At 34.3% G+C, this 21553-nt stretch overlaps 1 protein-coding gene across 4 annotated transcripts in view; it reads right to left on the reverse strand.

Annotated features, from left to right (window-relative positions):
• Positions 1-21553, reverse strand: part of LOC111060065 (calexcitin-2) — a 293673-nt gene that overhangs the window by 46465 nt on the left and 225655 nt on the right. For all 4 annotated transcript variants that reach the window (XM_039434686.1, XM_039434683.1, XM_039434684.1 and 1 more), the window contains exon 2: positions 1638-1715. In XM_039434686.1, coding sequence (XP_039290620.1) covers positions 1638-1695 — 58 coding nt within the window. In that variant the 5' untranslated portion in view covers positions 1696-1715. The remainder of the gene's footprint in view (positions 1-1637; positions 1716-21553) is intronic.

Below are 21553 nucleotides of genomic sequence, written 5' to 3' on the forward strand. Positions count from 1 at the left end.
TTTCATTTAGAACTTGATACTTTCAGGAAGGATACTACAGTAGTTGACTTTTCCATCAATGTATAAATGATATATTCGATATTAAAAGTATAGACCCCAATATCGGGTCTTTCTAAATGTTGATAATTAGTCGATATTCAAATACTGTCGATTGCAGCCTCTTGATGTTTTATGAAGTAATAAACAGATGAAAACGAGAGAATAAATCTTCCCAGAAGGATATTCTGTCAGATGTTTTGTGAAATGTGTCTCGTATCTAATTCGAAAGTTCAAGGAGAAGATAAATAAAAGAGAATATCAATTTAGTACGAAAGGTTCAACCACACAATTCATGTAGGCCCACATTTTGTTGGAGATATAGAATGAGGGAATTCTGTAAGTAGAGAGATGTAAAAAATGAATAAATTTCAATGTAATGAAAACTCTAAATTGAATGTCCATATCAATCACTTTTAACATTTTCACTGCAGCACAATATTGACATGCAAGCAATACACTGTAACAAATCTCTTTTGATAAATGATCGGAACGAGTTACTGTATTGAAAAAAATGACTGGAAGGATTTGCCTGGATTAATCTGTTCAACGAAACTCTGACGTATTTCTAATCAAATTCTAGAATCGATGAATGTAGCCTCAAAATCTGAACCTATCAATCTTCATAAAACCCGCTATCATACCAACCAATCATTGAGTTTTATGTTGTGAGCTTATTTCATAGCAAAAGTAAAAATCTACTATATTCATCTCAGTCACAGAACAATATAGAAATGAATGGTTATTGTTACTGATATCAATGTCAATTGATATCGTAACACAAAGGGAATTTATTTATTCATTCACAATTATCACAAAAACGTCAAAATTTGAGTTTCACTCAAATGACAGGTGAAATGTCAGTATAATCTAATATTAAATTATTGAATGAAAAAGACTGAAGTCATATTAAAGAATATTGAAGTAATATTAAATTATTCTCACAGCTATCCTATAACTAAATATTGTAGATAAGAGTCATCTATTTACAAAGTCAAAAATCTACTCTTTAATTAAATCTATATATCAATTATTGTACTAACGTATTAGATATTAGTAGATAGTCTTGATTAATAAAATTAATCAGAAAAATTTGTCGTTATTCAAAAAGATTAAAATTGAAATTCGGTAGCACTGTAAATAGTTTTCTCAATTAATATTTCCCTAACAGTTTTTTTGAATAGTTGCACTGACTCTGTTTCTTATTTCTGCTGGGAGTTTATCAAAATATCTCATCCCAGAATAAAAGGAAGTTCTCTCAAAAGCTGTGTGACGATGAATTGGGAATGCAATTCTGTTTCTATTACGTGTGTTGTATTCGTGGTTGTCATTACATAATTGAACTGGATTTAATCAGTTCTATAGATGACAATGTTCTGTCTTGTATTAATAGCTTTATCATCTCTTTCAAAAAATATGTGTTTATGAAAGAAACGTATGCACTATTTATTCTCTCTCAAGAATGCACTTTTTTCAAATGACGTACAACATAATCAGTTTTATGAAAGTGAAGGGAATTCTCAAGTCATTTTTCATTATAATAAAGAACATTTTAGAATCAATGAGAAATAAGGATTAATTCATAGAATTTTTACACTCACCGAAGAAAACGTTGAAGACGTACATCAACTTCTTCATGCGAAATGGTGAGATAGGCATGCTGCTAGATGGAATGAGATCTGAAAAAAACAACAACAAATTAAAAATTAGACAGATTAAAAGAAAAAACATTGATTATAATTGAAATTCTGCTAGTCTCAAGCATACATTGTTTCATGAAGAATGGACGATGATATGATTGCTTGCAGAAGACGAAAAGTCAATTTTTGATGTTACTGACAGGTCATAGTTGAAAATCATCAATCCTAATATAATATTTCTCAAACTTATAAATGTTTTATTTCATCCATTTCCATTAACTCACCCCATGATACACCAAAATAATATGGAAAGTTGGATAGATAGCCCAAGGCTGAGCTTATAAATGCCTAAAAGTGGCTTCAATCTTGAAAAGGCTAGTAGGCTGATAACTTATGAATCTCAATCATGATTGAAATACTAGGATGAAGATATTTTGAGGACCACTTTCTATTTGATTTAATTTTATTTTTTTGTGTTTTTTGTTGTAAAAAAATATTATCCTTATGTATGAGTTCTTGTAAGAGTATGTAGATCATATTGTTTTGTTTTTATGAGGAATAAAGAACTTTTTGAATTGAATTGGCTATAATGAAAGACAAGATGCCTCAGGAATGTAGAGTTTTGTTGTAGGACCACATATTATTAATCATTATATAGAAATTCAAACTTATATGCTTATAAACGATCACTATGATCTATTGCGAAATTTCATGATTAGTCATTATTCATTATACATGTACCAAGAAGATTTGTGAGATGAAAATGTAGCTAATCAAATAATAGAGTCTTGATAGCCTACAATAGCTTAGCTTGATAGTCATTCACAAATCTTTGATTGATGACTACAGAGTGACCATGTGTGACAATTATTCAATTATGTTGTCATGATGATCATCACAGATGACTATAATTAATGATTGGGCTGTGATTGATCAACATGCATATCACGATCATGTTCTTTAGACACATAACCCAAGATGCAAGAAGTTTAAGCCATAGTGTATTACAAGGCTAAAAAGCCCTGGTAATAGTGAGATATAGTGAGATTAACAAAAGCTAAAATGATAATAGATTATAATAGGGAACGTATAAGCTTACAGTGTTAATTATCACAAGCTGGCCATGTCTCTTCGTCCATGGAATGTACTATATGGGCTGTACTATATGGGCTGTGCTATAGGGGCTATACTCAGGGCTGTTTCCTGAAAAACGACCATTTGTTTGGACTATAATGATAAGGTCTAGAAATCAGTCAAGTGGTTGTTGATTGCTGGAATGTTACTTTATTAATACTCATGTATTGTTACTCATTAATACTGGAATATGTATTGTTCAGAATGAAGGGTTGTAGACAACGTCATGAGGATATGGAATTTCATTAGCTTGAGAAGATGGATCATCATCTTCTATTGGGAATATTGCTAATGGTAATGGAAATCTATTTAGGCCTATATATTTATTTATATTTTTTACAGAGAAACACTGATTGGGAGAGAAAAAACTAAGGATACTCCTTGTACTATTTCTCTCCCAAATTTAGATAACATCTTAAAAGTCCAAAATAGGGGTTATGATTTCACCTTTTTACTAAAATTTAGTCCATTTTCACTTGAAAACAACGAAAACTAAGATTTTTAAATTTTCACGGTTGAAAACAGAATAAAAAACAAAAATATCACACTCAAATCACCATTAATTGGAAAATTTTTGAGTAATTTTACAAAATTTAGAGCCAGAAAAACAACAAATTAATCATCAATATTCCGGATATGATAAAATGTTAGTCATTCCTAATCGATAACTGAAATAATTTATTATTATCAAACGAAATCCCAATTAAGCTGTGAATCACCCCGAAGACTTGTGTTACTGCAGTAGCAGACGTCTTCGGGGTGATATACAGCATTCAATTGGGTTTTAGTTTGATAATAATTATTCATTAATTAACATTTGAACAAATGGAACTTCCAATTTATTCCCATCTGTAGGATAACTGAAATCTTAACTCAACAAAAACTGAAAATTATGTAACAGTCAAAGTAAGAATTATGCACTAGTTTATCGTTATTCTGATGAATAAAATGATTATGACAGTTTCAAGTGTCTCTTTATCCAATATAGATAAAATAATCTTGAGTTAAAATAGCAATTCTTCAACAAGGATTTTTTTCCTAGGAGACAAGACATGTAATTAAAGTAAAATACGAGTATAGTATTTTACTATCGGGAATCACTGACGGTAACGGAAATTCATCATTAATATTCCGAATATGATATCATATTAGTCATTTCAACAAAACTCTTAATCGATAACTGGATGCTCGTACTAGAGCGACAGTAAAAATGTATTAGAGTGAAAGTTACAGCCTTAACAATATATTATTCTGCACAGACATAATATACTTGTACACTCCAAGCCCATTATAGTGAGAAATATTCAAGAAAATATTTATCCCTTCTCAGTGAACAAAGCTGGAAACCACTCCAAATCGCAAGCTCTCAACAAAGGGTTCCCCAAAATGCAAGGATCTACATCTCCATACAGGGGGCATCCCTAGGGATAAACAGTCCCACGGGATAAAGGCAGGGGCTTACAACAGTAGGAGAAACTCTACTTATGAACAGGAACTGAAAAAGAACTTTACTCAATTCAGTTGGAGATGGAAAGAGAAGAGGAAGGAAAGAGAGGTGGTGAAGAGGATGGAGCTATAACGCTGAAAAAGGAAGGAATGATGGAAAAGGGGGTGATGGTGGAGGAGGAGGAAGAGAGAGAGAGGGAGCAAGAGAGTGATAGAAGCAGGAGAGAAAACAAAGGAATAAGAGTGAGAGATAAAATTAATATGGATAGAGGAAGAGGAGGTAGCTTGGAGAGACAAGCCGAAAGAAGAAACAACAGCGGGGATGGAAGATGAAATTTGAGAGAGAGAGAACAAAAAGAGAAAGAGAATGGAGAGAAAGAGAATGAAGAAAAAGAAAATGAAGAGAAAGAGAATGAAGAGGAAGAGAATGAAGAGAAAGAGAAAAACAAGAAGAGAAAGAGAGAAACCAAAGGAAGAAGAGTGAGAGATGAAAGATGAATAGAGGAAGAGGAAGTAGCTTGGAGAGACAAGCCGAAAGAAGAAACAAAAGCAGAGATAGAAGATGAAATTTGAGAGAGAGAGAGAGAACAAGAAGATGAAGAAGTAGAGAGAGACCTACAATTAGAGAAAGTCAAGGAGAATAATATATTAATATAGTAAACATAATAATATATTACAGGTTTGAAGAAGTGAGCAACAGAGAGAGAAAGAAAGAACATGGATAATTGGTGGTAAGAGATAAAATCATAATAAATTTGAGGAAGAAGAAGAATTGGAAGCAGCCGATGGACCGATGGAAGAAGACAAGGATAGACAGGAAGCAGTGAGTAGAAGGCAAGGATGAGAGAGGATAGAGAATAGGTGGAAGTAAAAGATAGAGAGAGCTGGATCAGGAAATACGAGATGAATGAGAGAATAATTGAGAAGAAACAGTAAAAAAGAAAAAAGCTATAAAAGATGAGAAAAAAGTGAATGAGAGATGAAGATCGGAAATAATAGAAATGTGGGATGAAACGGAAAAGGAAAAGAGAAGACGAGAAAGTATAAAATGGAAACTATAAATGAGAAGATTATGACAAAGATAATGAGAAACTGTCGGAGGGAAAGATTTTGAAGGAATAAGATGAGGAAAAAATGAGAAAATGGATAAGATGGAGATGAGGCGGTGTACCGCCGATGGAAAAGAGAAAAATATCACAGAGAAAGAGTGGAAAAATAAGAATGAGAAGAAGAAGATGAAGAAAGGAAATGAATTGAGTGATTGGTGTGAGGAAAGAAAGCAAAAATAGAATTAGCCGGGAAGAAAGGTCTAACGTGAATGAAAGGTTTTGATGAAAGATAAAAGATAGTCTGTAGGTTAGAAGTGGAAGATGAAGATAGATAAGGGTGAAGAATATTAGAGATTGATATTCGAATTGGATAAATGGTGTTAAAAGGAATAAGAAGGAGGAGAATCAAGAATAGAGATAATATTAATAAGAAGATAATAAGTGGACAGAAAACCCAGGATAATCGAGATAGAAGATCTTAGCAAAAATTCAGGCCTACGTAGTGGCAAACAGGAGGAAAATGACGGGACAAAAGAGGAAAAGAAAAAGATAGTAGATTAGTATAAAGGAAAGGAAGAAAACGAGTAAGGAAGACAGAGAAACAAACCTGAATAAATCTGCAAGGTCGTAACCGTATCCGAAATTTTAGTATAGAGCAGCAGCCTGGACCCCCATTTGGGCCCCCGGGGGCAGGGGAGGGTACAGAAAGAGGGCCTCTCGGAGAGTGCCCCATAAATTTCATGGGCCCCTCACACACCTAGCCCGTCCGCAAGGTATTGTGGCCGAGATAAAAAGTATATTTTATAACATCGTAATTTGTATCTGTGTGGCCGCCATTTCGCTCAACGCCATGGGCTGTTTCCATTACATGGGATGAGTACTAACACGTGAAATAACAAACAGGCCAATGATAGTATCAAAAGAGAGAGTAAAACTTCACAAATGAAGAGGAAGTGAGATGGAGAGAGAGAAACTGGGGAATGATAATATGAGAGAGGCCAATGATAGTATCAAAAGAGAGAGTAAAACTTCACAAATGAAGAGGAAGTGAGATGGAGAGAGAGAAACTGGGGAATGATAATATGAGAGAGGCCAATGATAGTATCAAAAGAGAGAGTAAAACTTCACAAATAAAGTGGGAGTGAGATGGAGTGAGATGGAGTGAGAGAAACTGGGGAATGATAATATGAGAGAGGCCAATGATTGTATCAAAAGAGAGAGTAAAACATCACAAATGAAGTGGGAGTGAGATGGAGTGAGAGAAACTGGGGAATGATTATATGAGAGAGGAAGAAATGACAAACGAGGTGGGGTAGTATGAAGAAGGAGAACAAGAAGGGAGTGAGAGAGAAAAAAGAGAGAGAAAGAGAGATTGATTGATTGATTGCATTATTAAGGGCGGAGTTAGGACTCCAGGTCCTCTCTGCCATAGAGAGAGAGTTAATGGGGAGGATATTTTTAATATTCTTTCCGAAGAATGGACATTGATATGTCCAAAGCTCCGCCAATTTATGTAGATGCATAACAATATAATTATCTATAGTTATATTACAAATTACTTTTTCATATCATATACAGTTCAATAATTTTTTTTCTTAGACTATATTATGTAAATTCATCTATAATTTTGCTGTATTGTAAGCTATTGTATATAAGTGTATAAGCCAGTGTATATTGTAATCTACATAAATAAAGTACTCAATCAATCAATCAAACCACACAACCCTTGAAAGAGAGAGCGAAAGAAGAAGATAAAGTGATACAGAGAGAGAATGAGAAAAAAGATGGAGTGTGAGAGAGTGAGGATAACAATGAGTGCATGGGTGAGTAAGAGACTAAATGAGAAAAAGAGTGAGTAAGAGGAATGTATTTCTCACTAAATGAGAAAAAGAGTGAGTAAGAGGAATGTATGAGATAGTGAGCGACTGAGAGAGAGATTATTGTAAGTGGTAGTTCATGGGTTAAAGGGCCCAATAAAGAGGGGGTTAGTGTAATGTAGAATATGGGCAAGCTGTTAAATTGAGACGTTGGGGACTAACGTTTACGATTTTTACCTAACAGTGGAATTTTCCAGTTGAGAATAACATTTTGAGGATGTCCCACGCATAAGCAGATTACGAAAGAAATGAGAGTTCATTGATGATTGCTAAACTCAAGATTCACTTAGCCTGAGTCGAACACTTATCTTGTACAAAAAATAGAAAAAGTGAATAAAAATGATTTTTGTGTGTTTCAAATATTGTAAATTGAGTGTGTAGCTGAAAAATGTTGAAGTGACACATAAGCTAGCTATATTTGGACTGTTGAATGAATTAGAATTGGAACCGTTTTGGGCGTAAGCCTGTGGTGATTTTCTGTAAGTTGTGTAATTCTAAATGATTAATAAATGAAAATGACAAGTTTAGATAATATAAAATTGCATGTGTACAATACCAATGTGTGACAATACCAATGAAGATAACAATAATATTTCGATATAGTCGAGTATTGTGATAGTAAGATCACATAACATCGATTGATGAAACTCATGGTTGATGAAAAAAACGAATATGAGAAGAATGCATGCAGTTTAAAGCAATCATATATTAACTAACAGTCATTCAACATAACAAAAAGTTGGAAGATAACTAATAATTCGAATGATTATCTCCTCATTGGCTAGATGATATTGACGAACTGACTCAAAATATGGAAATAACTGTTTAAATAGTATCCATGACCAAAGAGATAACTGAGCATGATCAGTTACGATCGTATATTATACAATTTTGTGATTTCCAAAAAAATAAACAAAGAGGAAAATTGTATGAAGATAGGAAAAAAGAAGAAGCTGAGAAAGGAATTGAAAAAGGAAAAGAAAGAGACAGAAGAGATAGTGAGATCTAATCTGAAGTTTTATCAAGTATGCATCTAGTCTGCTGTAGTCTACAGTTATGTGGAAGATTATTTGGAATATGTAGGGAAAAAACATGTAAAAACAACACAAAGAAAGGCTGAGAACGTAACAGAGAAATTGGAAATGCATAAAATAAGAATGTTAAAGCTCATTGCAAAAAAACATCCAACCCAATTTTCTGTTGTTTCCCATAATCTCTATTACTTATACCTATATTATTATACATTGGCTCTAACAACGTAATATCCATTACCACTTACTAAATTGACTCTAAGTTTAGTCTTCAGTCAAAAAAAACTAGCAGACAATGAAATCACATCACCCAAGCATGTGCTAATCGGTTGAACGGACAAAATAAATACTTTGTGTCAGAAGGCCCTTTGAGACAACGCAAAAGAAAAATTGCTCGAAACTATTTGAGATGTTGCCAAATCCTATCATCTAATTGGCTAGAAATGTGTGACAATATAACATACTATAGCCTACCGGGAGTAGGGCACTATAACTAAAAATCATAGTTATATATAACTAAAAGTCAGAACTTGTAGAGAGATAACCCTGAATGCTCCCTCAACGGTATTTGGAATTTGGCCAAAATATCAACAATAGCTAGACTACTGGCTCCGTCGATTCTTATGTCTCTCTCAAGAGGTAACTTCACTCACTCTCTCTCTCTCTCCTTTCCCAGATTTCTCTCTCAATTTCACCCCAAGTTTGTGTTATCACAAAACATAGTGAGGCTCCTGGCTGTCTTGAATTTTGCGTAGCTGAGGTGGAATTCAGAGGATATCCTTTGTGTGGAGTTACTTCATTTCTTGAATATTTCAAAGCTATGGGTGGATTCAGAAAATATTTTTTTGTTTGGAGTTCCTGAAGATATTAAATATCTTAGATATTAACTATAAATTTTATAGTTTTTAAAATGCAGTAATGTTCAGAAACGTAGGCATTAATGTATTAATGTAGGCAATTATAATTGTTACATAATTGTCCAGAGTCAATAGCCTATCTGAATGGACTGGATATAATATGTATTTGAATAAATCGTTTTTAGTTACGATTTATGTTTGGTTTTATGTTTATTTTTATATCTTGAGAAGATGTAAATAGTGAAGATGGAAATAAATACTGATTGATGTCTTGGAAGCCATACGCTAAATAAATAAACATTGTTAATTCTCTTTTCTACCTTGGGGATATTCAAAAGTAGCCTTCAATATATAATGTTAAGTCCTATTTCAGACTTTTGAAATATTATCTAAATTTGGGAAAGAAATAGTACAAGGAGTATCCTTAGTTTTCTCTCCCGATCAGTGCTTTTTTGTAAAAATCATAAATAAATACATTCTCACACTATTAGACACGGAATATTATAAGGAATTGTTTTCAATCCGTTGGATGGTTTTTTGTTTCTGCTTGGTGATATACTACCAAAATAATTACAAGTTGATTGTTCAAAAAATTCAAATTTCGAATTTACGTCCTTGTCTTTGATGGTTGAAGTAGTTTCTCTGTCTTTCTTATCGTCAATTTCTTCTCTTCTCTCCAACATCTGTTTCACTTCTTCCATGATCATTTTTTTCTTTTCTCTCTAGCATCTTTTGTTTCACTCCTCCCATCAAATCCTTCTACTTCCGCCCCACTTTTCCCTCTCTATATCCACATTTTTGTATCTCTCTCTTCTTCAACATGTACCCTTTTTTTCCCCGCCTCCTCCAATACTTCGCCACTTAAAAGTACCACTTGTGCAAGAGAGAGACACATAGAGCAAACAGTCACAGCTCATTTATCACCCAAAACCCACCGGAATCGAAGGCAGCCACATTAACCAATGTTTACATGATTTAAGCGATCTACTACTCCTCCTCCTCTCACTCCCCCTCCTACTCCTCCTCGTCCTTTTCCTCCTTCTTTTTCTTTTCCTCCTCCCCTTTTCCTTCTCTTCTTCTACCCTCTTTCCATCTCCTTCTCTTCCTTCACCACCTTCTCCTATTCCTTCACATCCTCCTTCTCCTCCTCCTCCTATTTCTTTACCCCCTCACCCTTTTCCTTTTCCTCCTCTTACCCCTTATCCACCCACTCCTCAACCTTCTCTTCCTCCTTCTCTTACCACTCATCCTATTCTTCCTTCTCCTTCTCCTCCTCCTATTCTTCCTCCTCCTCCATCCTCTCCTCTCTCTCCTCCTCTCCCTCCCCTTCCCACTACTTCACCACACTCCTCAACCCCTCTAACTTCTTATCACGTGATATAACGAATCAACCGTGACAGTGTGGAACCACAATTAACAACCACAATGTAACTTTCCTCTTCTACAAAGTTTTTCTTCCCTCCCTTTCTACTCCCACACCACATTCTACTTTCACAAGCGTTTCCTATTTTCCTCAATTCATGGTGGCCTACTATAGTGGGTCATTATCAGAAAAATCATTATGGAGGAAAATCAGGCCGGAAAATTAGTGGAAACGTGCCGTGGAAATCGTGTTTCCTCTGCAAACCATGATAATATACCGTCGAGGACTAACAGGGGTCACAAACATGTGGAAGGGGTGATAATGGAGTTCTGATTTGTTTACTGTTCATTAGGGTGAGAGTAATTAATAAACGGTTAATTTCCATTAAAAATCTACTGAGTGGATGAACAGATTTTTTGTAAGAGAATAATTGATAAATTTTGTTACGTAAATCTATCAAATTTCTTGTGATAGGTCTACTTTGTAAATGGGAAGATACAGCAGACTGCACATTGGAGACAGTATCGTCATTTATTTATTTATTGTACAAAATACTACAATCATAATAAAATTATGACTAAAAAACTAGGAATCTTCCTCAACAGCTCGTTAAGACGTGATTTACCAAATTTATTGATAGACATGCATACTATGGTACAGATTTATGATAGTAGCCTAATGTTTTCAATGATTGAACAAAACTGATAGTCGAAGTAGTTGAACAAATCGGGTGAGAGCTTTCCAAAGTCAAGAACTTTCCATTGTGGGGAATGTTCTAATGTTGTAAGATAATTTTTTGTGCATCGATATTCATCAACGCGATTTTATATTTCATCAAACTATCGATTCCAAAATTAAGAAAAACAAGTGGAAAAAATAACGAAAAGGGGGAAAATTAATGAATAGAATAAGAAGAGATTAATGAGAGTAGCTTACAATGAGAGTAACATAAAATATGAATAATCAAAATAAATCTACTGCGAGGCAAATCCACTATCAATGAGAGATGAGAGAAATATATAGGAAAAGAAGGGTATCATTCGAAGAAATATTCACAGATCCACAAGAATTTCGAGAGGAGAGTTCACCGAGCAACTGAATATGTATTCAACTTCTCCTCATCATTAAACTTCTTCTTGTCATTGATGTGGATATATATAGTATGTATCAATGTATAAATGAATGTATTAATGTATAATATGAAATTCAAAAATTGTTATGGAGAAGTGCAATGAAAAAGAAGATAGAATAAACACGGAAATATGAGCTGGAGGGAAGGAAAAGATATGATGATAAGAGATGTAATAAATTATCAAATGAGATTAAAGTCTTTAGTATGTTTATGAAACATAAAAATTGCATAAACTTTAAGTGAATGAAGCGAAATTATGATTGCATGAAACAAATTTCTGAACTGTTTACTTTGGATTGAAAATAAAGTCAGCTTCAGGCGAATGCCCGTTGTATCATCCCGAGTTTTGTTTAATTATTGACAATAAATTGATTAAATAAATTATTGATATCATCAATAACACAGGAGAGATGACAAATATCATGAAAAGCAGAGACAGGTAAGAGGAACTGAAGTAGAAAGTTAAGTAATATGTACCGATAAGAAATAGAAAGGAAACAGAGAGAAGCAGTTAAGATTGAGTAGAAATAAAAAAAAAAGAGTCGGCGCATCGGTACACTGTTACGACTGAGACCCTAAACCTTTTTGACAAATTGATCCCAGTAGCAGTGCGGTTCACTTCAAACTGTCAGCATTGTTTGAATGGGAATACATTGTTGTTACTTATGAGTAATGCTGACAGTCAGAGGTAAAAATGTCGCTGTAGTCGAAATTCAGTTCACTCTGTCAGCATTGTTTGAATGAAAATACATTGATTTTACTTATGATTAATACTGAAAGCTAGAGGTGAAACTTACGGTAACAGTGATATACTTTAAACTGACAGTATTAGTCGAATGAGGAGCATTCATGTTACTTATTTGGAATACTGACAGTTTGGAGTGAAATTCACTGTGGGGGTCTTTTCTTTAGGGGTCGATATTTACTGCTTGCCCCAATATAATGGCTCAGTCACCGCTCCCTGTGTTGATGACAAATTTTGGCCCACTTTCGCCTTGCCAGCCACGGACGAGACACGTGCAAAGAATTTGTCATTTGGACTTTATTTGGGGCAGGTTTCGTATTGGGTTTATTATGTGGTGGACATAGCATGCATTATAATGTGGAGCGGCTGATGAGTTTCTATTCACCGTAGAACTGTAGATAGGTAATATTCCTGAGAACATGAAGCAACCTGTGAAACCCGAATTGATGAATTGTATTGGTGAAGGACTTATTCACAAATTTTATAGCTATGACAATAAAGTACTTATTACCGTGTTGATATAAGAATATTTTTCTATTATCTTGACACGCTTTACAAATTACCTTCTTCGACCGCAGCTCAAACAGCCTATCTCCGTTTTTCAACATATTTGTTCAAATGCGGTAAATAACAGAATTTAGACGTTGTGAGTTGAAGAAAAACACTTCAAGTACTGGGAAGTGTTACAATTTCAATTTTGCATCGTCTATCCAAAATTCTTCATCGAATTATATATATAATCTTGTTTTTTATATGATCAAACATTTGGATAATAATCAGATAAATATTGGATAATAATTAGAAGTAAATATTACAATGATTTATATCACAATATTACAATTACCATATTATGTGAATAGTATTTAATTATCGATTCATATTTCATATTGATTTATTGTCATTTTATTCATTCACATTGCCGTTTTTCCAAGTGGCTCGAAATCATATAGTAGAGATACTTCCTCAATTAATGCTAATAGAGTGAGATTTAAAACATGCGACTATTATAACCATAGCCACCTCTAATACAAGGCCGCGGCCTACGATATTGCAACGTCGCAGTGTAGGCCTAGAATCTAATACATGATTGGTTAAAAAGATCAGCTGGTATTTTTTAAAATCTTTTCCACCAATTATGTATTAGATTCTAGGCCTACACTGCGATGTTGCGATATCGTAGATGCTGCGGCCTTGTATTAGAGGTGGCTATGGTTATAATAGTCCATGTTTTAAATCTCACTCTATTAGCATTATTGAAGAAGTATCTCTACTATATGATTTCGAGCCACTTGGAAAAACGGCAATGTGAATAAATAAAATGACAATAAATCAATATGAAATATGAATCGATAATTAAATACTATTCACATATAACACGATTCAGTGAAAACACTATTGATGTGAAAGAAACAAGCAATCAGCTCACGGGATACCCCTTCTCCAATTCTATTGGTGGAGATCTAATCATCTTCGACCAATCACGAGCGAGTAGGCTACACTTCGCCAGTGGAAGTCTCGTCCACAACATGCTCTCATTGGCTGATGCTATTGCATCATTATAATGAACTCCATTTTGCCAAGCTATACTGTTTCAAACAAGGAAATGCTTGCAACCAAATGAATAATAGGAATAGCTCGTCGAGGAATAATTATGTGGAATTATATTTAAATTTTGTGTTAAATTCATTTTTCAGTGACAGGAATAATATATACCTCTGACAGGAATAAAGTACACTACTATACTGAGTCTAATTAATTATTTGAAGGTTCGCCAGAAGAAGGACAAAGAGTAGTATTACCTAAGGTGCGTACAGATTTGCGCGCCGCGAACATGAGCAATTCACTTTTAATCAGCTGATGCCAAATTTTTATATCTGTATCTTACCGTTTCTGTAAAAATACAGATATAGTCAGCTGATTAAAAGTGAATTGCTCATGTTCGCGGCGCGTATATCTGTACGCACCTTTACATTTCTGCTCATAATCCCATATCAATATAAAAAGAAGAATCTATTATTTAAAAAGTATCTGGTGAAGGAATACCTCTCCTAGTTACCCAAGATTTGAACATATCATAACCTACACAAATAAAAACGAAATATTTCAGTGAAATGCAAAGCATGGATGTCTATAATCATAAGAATCAATTGCAGTGAGCAAAACATTTTTCAAAAATCAATTCCAGTAAGCAAATAGACCATAGATTCCCACTGAACGAAGCACTCTATTTGAAACCCAAGCAAATACTGCAGAAACGCATGTCAGATGACGTGACTTGGGATCGTATTTGTATTACAGGGAATGAAACTATGCAAACAAATGTGGGTGAAGCCCAAACCCTGAACTTCGAACAGAACTTCCTTTGATATCGTTGCAGTAAATATGACATTCTAGAATCGTCGATTTACAAAATGTATCAATAAATTCTTCTGTATTCGGTGATAGAGGAGAATATCTGTTGATATAAGAACATTCATGATACGTCATAACAAATTTGGTTTGTGATGAATGAGAAATTTCAATCGTGTATTTTGATCAGTTACAATAAATTCATACAATAGTTACAATGGATTCATTCAGTTACTGAATAATCCATTCAGTTACAATAGATTCATTCATCCTTGAAAGGATTTGGAGTTCAAATCACTATATATCACTACTATATCCCTTTATGTTATAAGTTTACATTATGTCATAGAGAGAAGGTAGCACAAGAAGATATCCCATGGTATAGGGCTTTTATATTCCAATTTTCAATATTAACTGAAGCCGATAGTCCTAGTAGTTCTTTTTAGTGAAGCTATGTGAAACTAGTAGTCTCTCATACTGTGCCGTTCTTCCACTCTCTCCCCAACAAAATAGTAATAATAGACAGTAGTCGACAGTAATCGGCTTGAGTTAGGTTAGGTATATATTCTTATGCTTTCTTTTTTCTATGATTATATACAGTATATGAAATAACTAGGACCATTGTATTTTTCTTTAGAGCTACTTTTGAATATAAATCTGAGTACCGTTTTTAAAATTATTTAATAACGACATGTTTCAATAACATGTCGTTATTAAATAATTTTAAAAACGGTACTTGGATTTCTTATTTTTATTCACACTAGTATCATTTTATTTTCTCCGATAAAACCAATCCATTTATCATCGGTTTTGGGTATTCATTCCATTATCAAAATAGTGTCGAAATGTTGTAACTTATGAGTCATATTCATGAATTTGGTAATACTGGAGAATAATTTTGATTTATATAAATATTATTCTCAACAATAGTGATTCGTGATGAACCTGATTAATTCTATTATAAAGATCTATCATAGAGAAAGAAAGAGTAAAGAAAAATATTATTTTTGCTTCGTGGATCTATCGAGAAATTTCGATATTAAATTGTGGTCAACTATGGGCCATATTATGCACCATATACGTTCAACACTGAGCCACGTTCAATTGTTGATATGATTTATGATTTATTTATTTATGATTCACCATTTATCATTATGTGTTTTATTCGAGGTTTAAACGAACAGATAACATTTATCCGTTTAAACCGAGTATCTGCATAGTTTTGTCAACTTAGTCAACTATTGTGGTTGATCAACTAAACAACGTTGACTATTGAATCATATGAGTGTAGAAAATAGGTGAACTTGAGATACCGCAACCCTTAAGGTGCGTACAGATTTACGCGCCGCGAACATGAGCAATTCACTTTCAATCAGCTGACTATATCTGTATTTTTACAGAAACGGTAAGATATAGATATAAAAAGCTTGGCATCAGCTGATTAAAAGTGAATTGCTCATGTTCGCGGCGCGTATATCTGTACGCACCTTTATACAAACTACGAAAAGAGAATCCAGTGAACACGATAATTTACCGGGATGAACGTGATTTTGAAAGCGAGCGTGCGTTGCCGTCAACTAAACTCCAGCAAACAACGACCAAGTAGGAATCACACTGAATGTTTAATGTCATCGCCTTCTAAGTCCTGTTAAGTGCTCTGTCTACATTGGACGGAAGAAAAAGATTTCAGCCTTGTTTCACCAACCAGGATGGGAAAGCTCCACTTCTTTCACGGGGCTAACAACCAAAGCTCTTCAGCTACGAGGAGGCTTAGCAGGAAAAGTGGGCTATTCTCAACGAAAACGACAACATTTTTCATAACGTTTTGTTTTTAGGAATCGTTAGAGACGAAGTAAAATGCGAGATTAGGAGGGACTTTCATGCAAATCCTTGATACAGAAGTAATCTTGGAAGCTTGGGGGGATTAGTCTCTTTTGAAAATTGATAAAGGTTATTTCAAGTTATTACCAGAGAGTATAGAATTTAATATTCTGTCCTTCTTTACTTGTTACATTCAATTATTTGATCCATTACTATAGTGAGGTCTACGTTATAATGGCAGTGTTTGATTAGCAATGGCATTGCTATCCTTGTCTATCATTCAACACAGCCGAAATCTTTCTCGCTTTGCTCTGTTGCCAGATTGGCTGTTAACAATTCAGAATTATCAATCAATTAACAAAATATTTCATCTCAATTATGAAAACTCATTATGAAATTATTGAAAAATATAATTTCTTTCTAATGAAATAGAATTGATTATTTTAAACGAGAATGAACAGTTAATATTACATCAATAAACCTGTATTAGCTACGGTCTATAGAAGGCATTGACATTAATAATTATTATCAATATTATTCATTAGCATTTGAATAAATGCAATATATCAATAATTTCCATCAATAAAAAAGTTATAGACAACTATTTCTGTTGACAAGTTTTTGAATTCTCAAACCAGTAGAACTGGCATGACGTTCCCATGAGATTCACTGTCAGCATTAGTTTAATGAGAAGCATTGATGTTACACAGGAGGAATGATGAACGTTTGAAGTGAATTTCGTCGCTATCAGAGAACCGTCTCATCAAACCGTCCACATCTCTCTATTGGAACTATAGTGATATTCACTTTACAATGGCAGCAATCCTCATATAATTTAACAGCAATGCTCCAATTTAACTAATACTGACTAGTTTCGGCCTACTTTGGCCATTTTCAATTTTTAACTTGATTTACTACTTCATGTTTCATATTGGTTCATTAATTTGAAATATCGGGGCACCGGGCTCCGCTCGTTATTTATTTATTGACTTTTGATAAACTGAACACAATTATTTGAAATGATTGGGGAAGTTCTAATAGGCACAGCCAAAAACTGTTTCATTCCCTAATTTTGATTTATACACTATAAATAGTCCAGAAAGTAGGTTATGAGTATCAAGCATACACTTGAATTCAGGTTCAATTTTCTGTTCAAACATTTTAAAACAAAAAAATTATAATTTAGATTATATGCAAACAAAATTGAATAACAAAAAAGCAATCACTAATCACTTGAAATTGTCAAATAATGATCAACTTTGAAAATTATTATATACTGTAGTTCAGGAGGATTATCATGTCATGTCAACAAATCAGATTATGTTGATCAAATCGATTAAATTGTCTAGCTAGATAAAATTTCTCGCTGATTGTTTATGATTACACAGCTGGAAATAGTTCTCGCTTTGCTCTGTTGCCAGATTGGCTGTTAACATTCAGAATTATCAATCAATTAACAAAATATTTCATCTCAATTATGAAAACTCATTATGAAATTATTGAAAAATATAATTTCTTTCTAATGAAATAGAATTGATTATTTTAGACGAGAATGAACAGCTAATATTACATCAATAAACCTGTATTAGCTACGGTCTATAGAAGGCATTGACATTAATAATTATTATCAATATTATTCATTAGCATTTGAATAAATGCAATATATCAATAATTTCCATCAATAAAAAAGTTATAGACAACTATTTCTGTTGACAAGTTTTTGAATTCTCAAACCAGTAGAACTGGCATGACGTTCCCATGAGATTCACTGTCAGCATTAGTTTAATGAGAGCATTGATGTTACACAGGAGGAATGATGAACGTTTGAAGTGAATTTCGTCGCTATCAGAGAACCGTCTCATCAACCGTCCACATCTCTCTATTGGAACTATAGTGATATTCACTTTACAATGGCAGCAATCCTCATATAATTTAACAGCAATGCTCCAATTTAACTAATACTGACTAGTTTCGGCCTACTTTGGCCATTTTCAATTTTAACTTGATTTACTACTTCATGTTTCATATTGGTTCATTAATTTGAAATATCGGGGCACCGGGCTCCGCTCGTTATTTATTTATTGACTTTTGATAAACTGAACACAATTATTTGAAATGATTGGGGAAGTTCTAATAGGCACAGCCAAAAACTGTTTCATTCCCTAATTTGATTTATACACTATAAATAGTCCAGAAAGTAGGTTATGAGTATCAAGCATACACTTGAATTCAGGTTCAATTTTCTGTTCAAACATTTTAAAACAAAAAAATTATAATTTAGATTATATGCAAACAAAATTGAATAACAAAAAAGCAATCACTAATCACTTGAAATTGTCAAATAATGATCAACTTTGAAAATTATTATATACTGTAGTTCAGGAGGATTATCATGTCATGTCAACAAATCAGATTATGTTGATCAAATCGATTAAATTGTCTAGCTAGATAAAATTTCTCGCTGATTGTTTATGATTACACAGCTGGAAATAGTTCTGCCTCTCGCCCACACAGGCACACTCATATTCTGTTATCGAGAGACGACGAAATTATCATCTGTTTTCCAAGGATTAATTATCCTTTTAATGTCGTTCAGCGAGTTTTTAAAAGAATGAGACCTAGTGCAATCGAATCTTCATATCATGAACCTACTATGATCCGAATTTCGTAAAAATCGTTAGAGCCGTTTTCGAGATCTGTAAAACATGAATAACCAGATATAAAAATAGTCAGATATAAAAATAACCAGATATAAAAATCTGGTGTGGCTCACTCACACAACTTTCCTTGCCATTATAAGAATTCATCACCTGACGCTAGTGTTCCCGCGCAACTCAAGTCTACTATTCAAAGATTTGAGGCAGCTGGTGACAGGGCAATAACGCTGGAGACACACGAGGTTTGCTATCTCTTCATAGTGAATCATTTAATAGAATTAACAGTTGCCAACAGTTTGCAATAATTGGATAATCACATTTTCTCGAATTTCGAGCTTATTTTTAATTTCAGGTGAAAATGTTACTGAACATTAACTGTAGAGATTCTCATGCTCAATCTTTTTCACTCGAAATTTTTTGTTTAAATTGTATCTGAAGCCTGATATTTTTTACAGATATAGGACTTGTGGCAGTTGATAGAGCTTATCGATGACTATTTTAGGTATGAATTTGATAAAAATCGTTGGAGCCGTTTCCGAGAAAATCACGAAAAACCCTGTTTTTGACAACATTTTCGCCATTTTAGCCGCCATCTTGAATCGCATTTGATCGAAATTGTTCGTGTCGGATCCTCATAGTGTAAGGACCTCAAGTTCCAAATTTCAAGTCATTCCGTTGATTGGGAGATGAGATATCGTGTACACAGACGCATATACACTCATACACACACACACACACACACACACACACACACACACACACACACACACACACACACACACACACACACACACACACACACACACACACACACACACACACACACACACACACACACACACATACAGACCAATACCCAAAAACCACTTTTTTGGACTCAGGGGACCTTGAAACGAATAGAAATGTAGAAATTGGGGTACCTTAATTTTTTTCGGAAAGCAATACTTTCCTTACCTATGGTAATAGGGCAAGGAAAGTAAAAATAGTCAGATATATAAATACAGAAATTGCTCGCTTAATATAATAGGATAAAGTACATACAAGTGAAGTGATTTCATACATCAGCTGTACTAGTAGTTCTGTGAAAACTAGACCTCACGCAGTATTCTCATCCACAAGTACCTGATTGAAACTATAGACCTTACGGAAATACAGCAATAGACTGGCTTCTCCACACATCTGTGTAATCACTTGTCAGCTAATTTATGATGAATAATTCTAGTCTGATTTTTACTCTAATATTGGCGAATGCAGGAGGCTCCTTTTCCCTTTTATATTATCCTTGAAATGCAAAATTTCCAAAAACCTTGTATATACGTCGACGCGCAATTAAAAAAGGAACATACCTGACAAATTTCATGAAAATCTATTACCTCGTTTCGCCGTAAATGCGCAACATATAAACATTTAAACATTAAGAGAAATGCCAAACCGTTGACTTGAATCTTTAGCTGCGTACACATATTCGCTTCCAACCCGCACCGAGCACGCTCCTCCCTCGTACCACCATCGAACCACAGTCGCTCCGCCCACGCACCCATCATGAACGTTACGGAAGATGTTAGATCTTCTCGCGTTCCCCGGTCGAACCACTGTTGCTCGCCGGTCGATCATCAATCGCTCTGCTGGAGTGACGTTCGGTTGCGGAGCAGAGCGAAAGTCTGTACGCACCTTTAGACCTCACTTCGCTCGGTCAATTATAACACTGAAGCTTTCCAATCACTCAATGCACGAATTTCAAAGTGAATTTCGGTACAGTATATGGCAATCACTTGAGCCCCAAAAACAGTCCACATTTCTCTATTGAAACTTGAGTGAGATGTACCTCAAATAACCAGCAATCCTTATATATAATATAACGTGAAATGCTTCTCATTCAACTAATGTTGGCCATCTATAGTAACTGGCGCGCACTCGTCATTTCTCAGTTGGGCCACTACAACAACAATAATTTGTCCCGAAAATGACAAGTCATTAGGATTGACGACTTGTCCAACCTACGTTTGTCATGAACATGGTGGTGATCGGACACAGAAGTGGGGGTAGAATGGATGAGAAAGGGATGGGAGGACTGAGGAGGGCATAAGGGAAGTTCGTTTAGAAGATTGCAACATGCGATTATAGCTGCCTGGTGACAGTACGGCACGATTTGAAATGAGACAATCGATTGTGTCTCTCCATGTAGTTCTGAAATAGCTCTGAAATAACTACTATAAGTTACCACTGTTTTCCAGCTTGAACAAACAAACTTGATTCAAAGACAGATTTCACATATATTCATTTTCAGACAATGGATCATTCAATATTAGAATGCCCAATTTTTTAATTTAATGGAAACCTTGACGAGGTGTATCAAGCAACACAAAATTTCATCCAATGGCTTAACGCACTGTATTTAAATGTGTGACTTTTACTT

Source organism: Nilaparvata lugens, chromosome 8 (genome assembly GCF_014356525.2).
Source record: "Nilaparvata lugens isolate BPH chromosome 8, ASM1435652v1, whole genome shotgun sequence".
Taxonomy (NCBI): domain Eukaryota; kingdom Metazoa; phylum Arthropoda; class Insecta; order Hemiptera; family Delphacidae; genus Nilaparvata; species Nilaparvata lugens.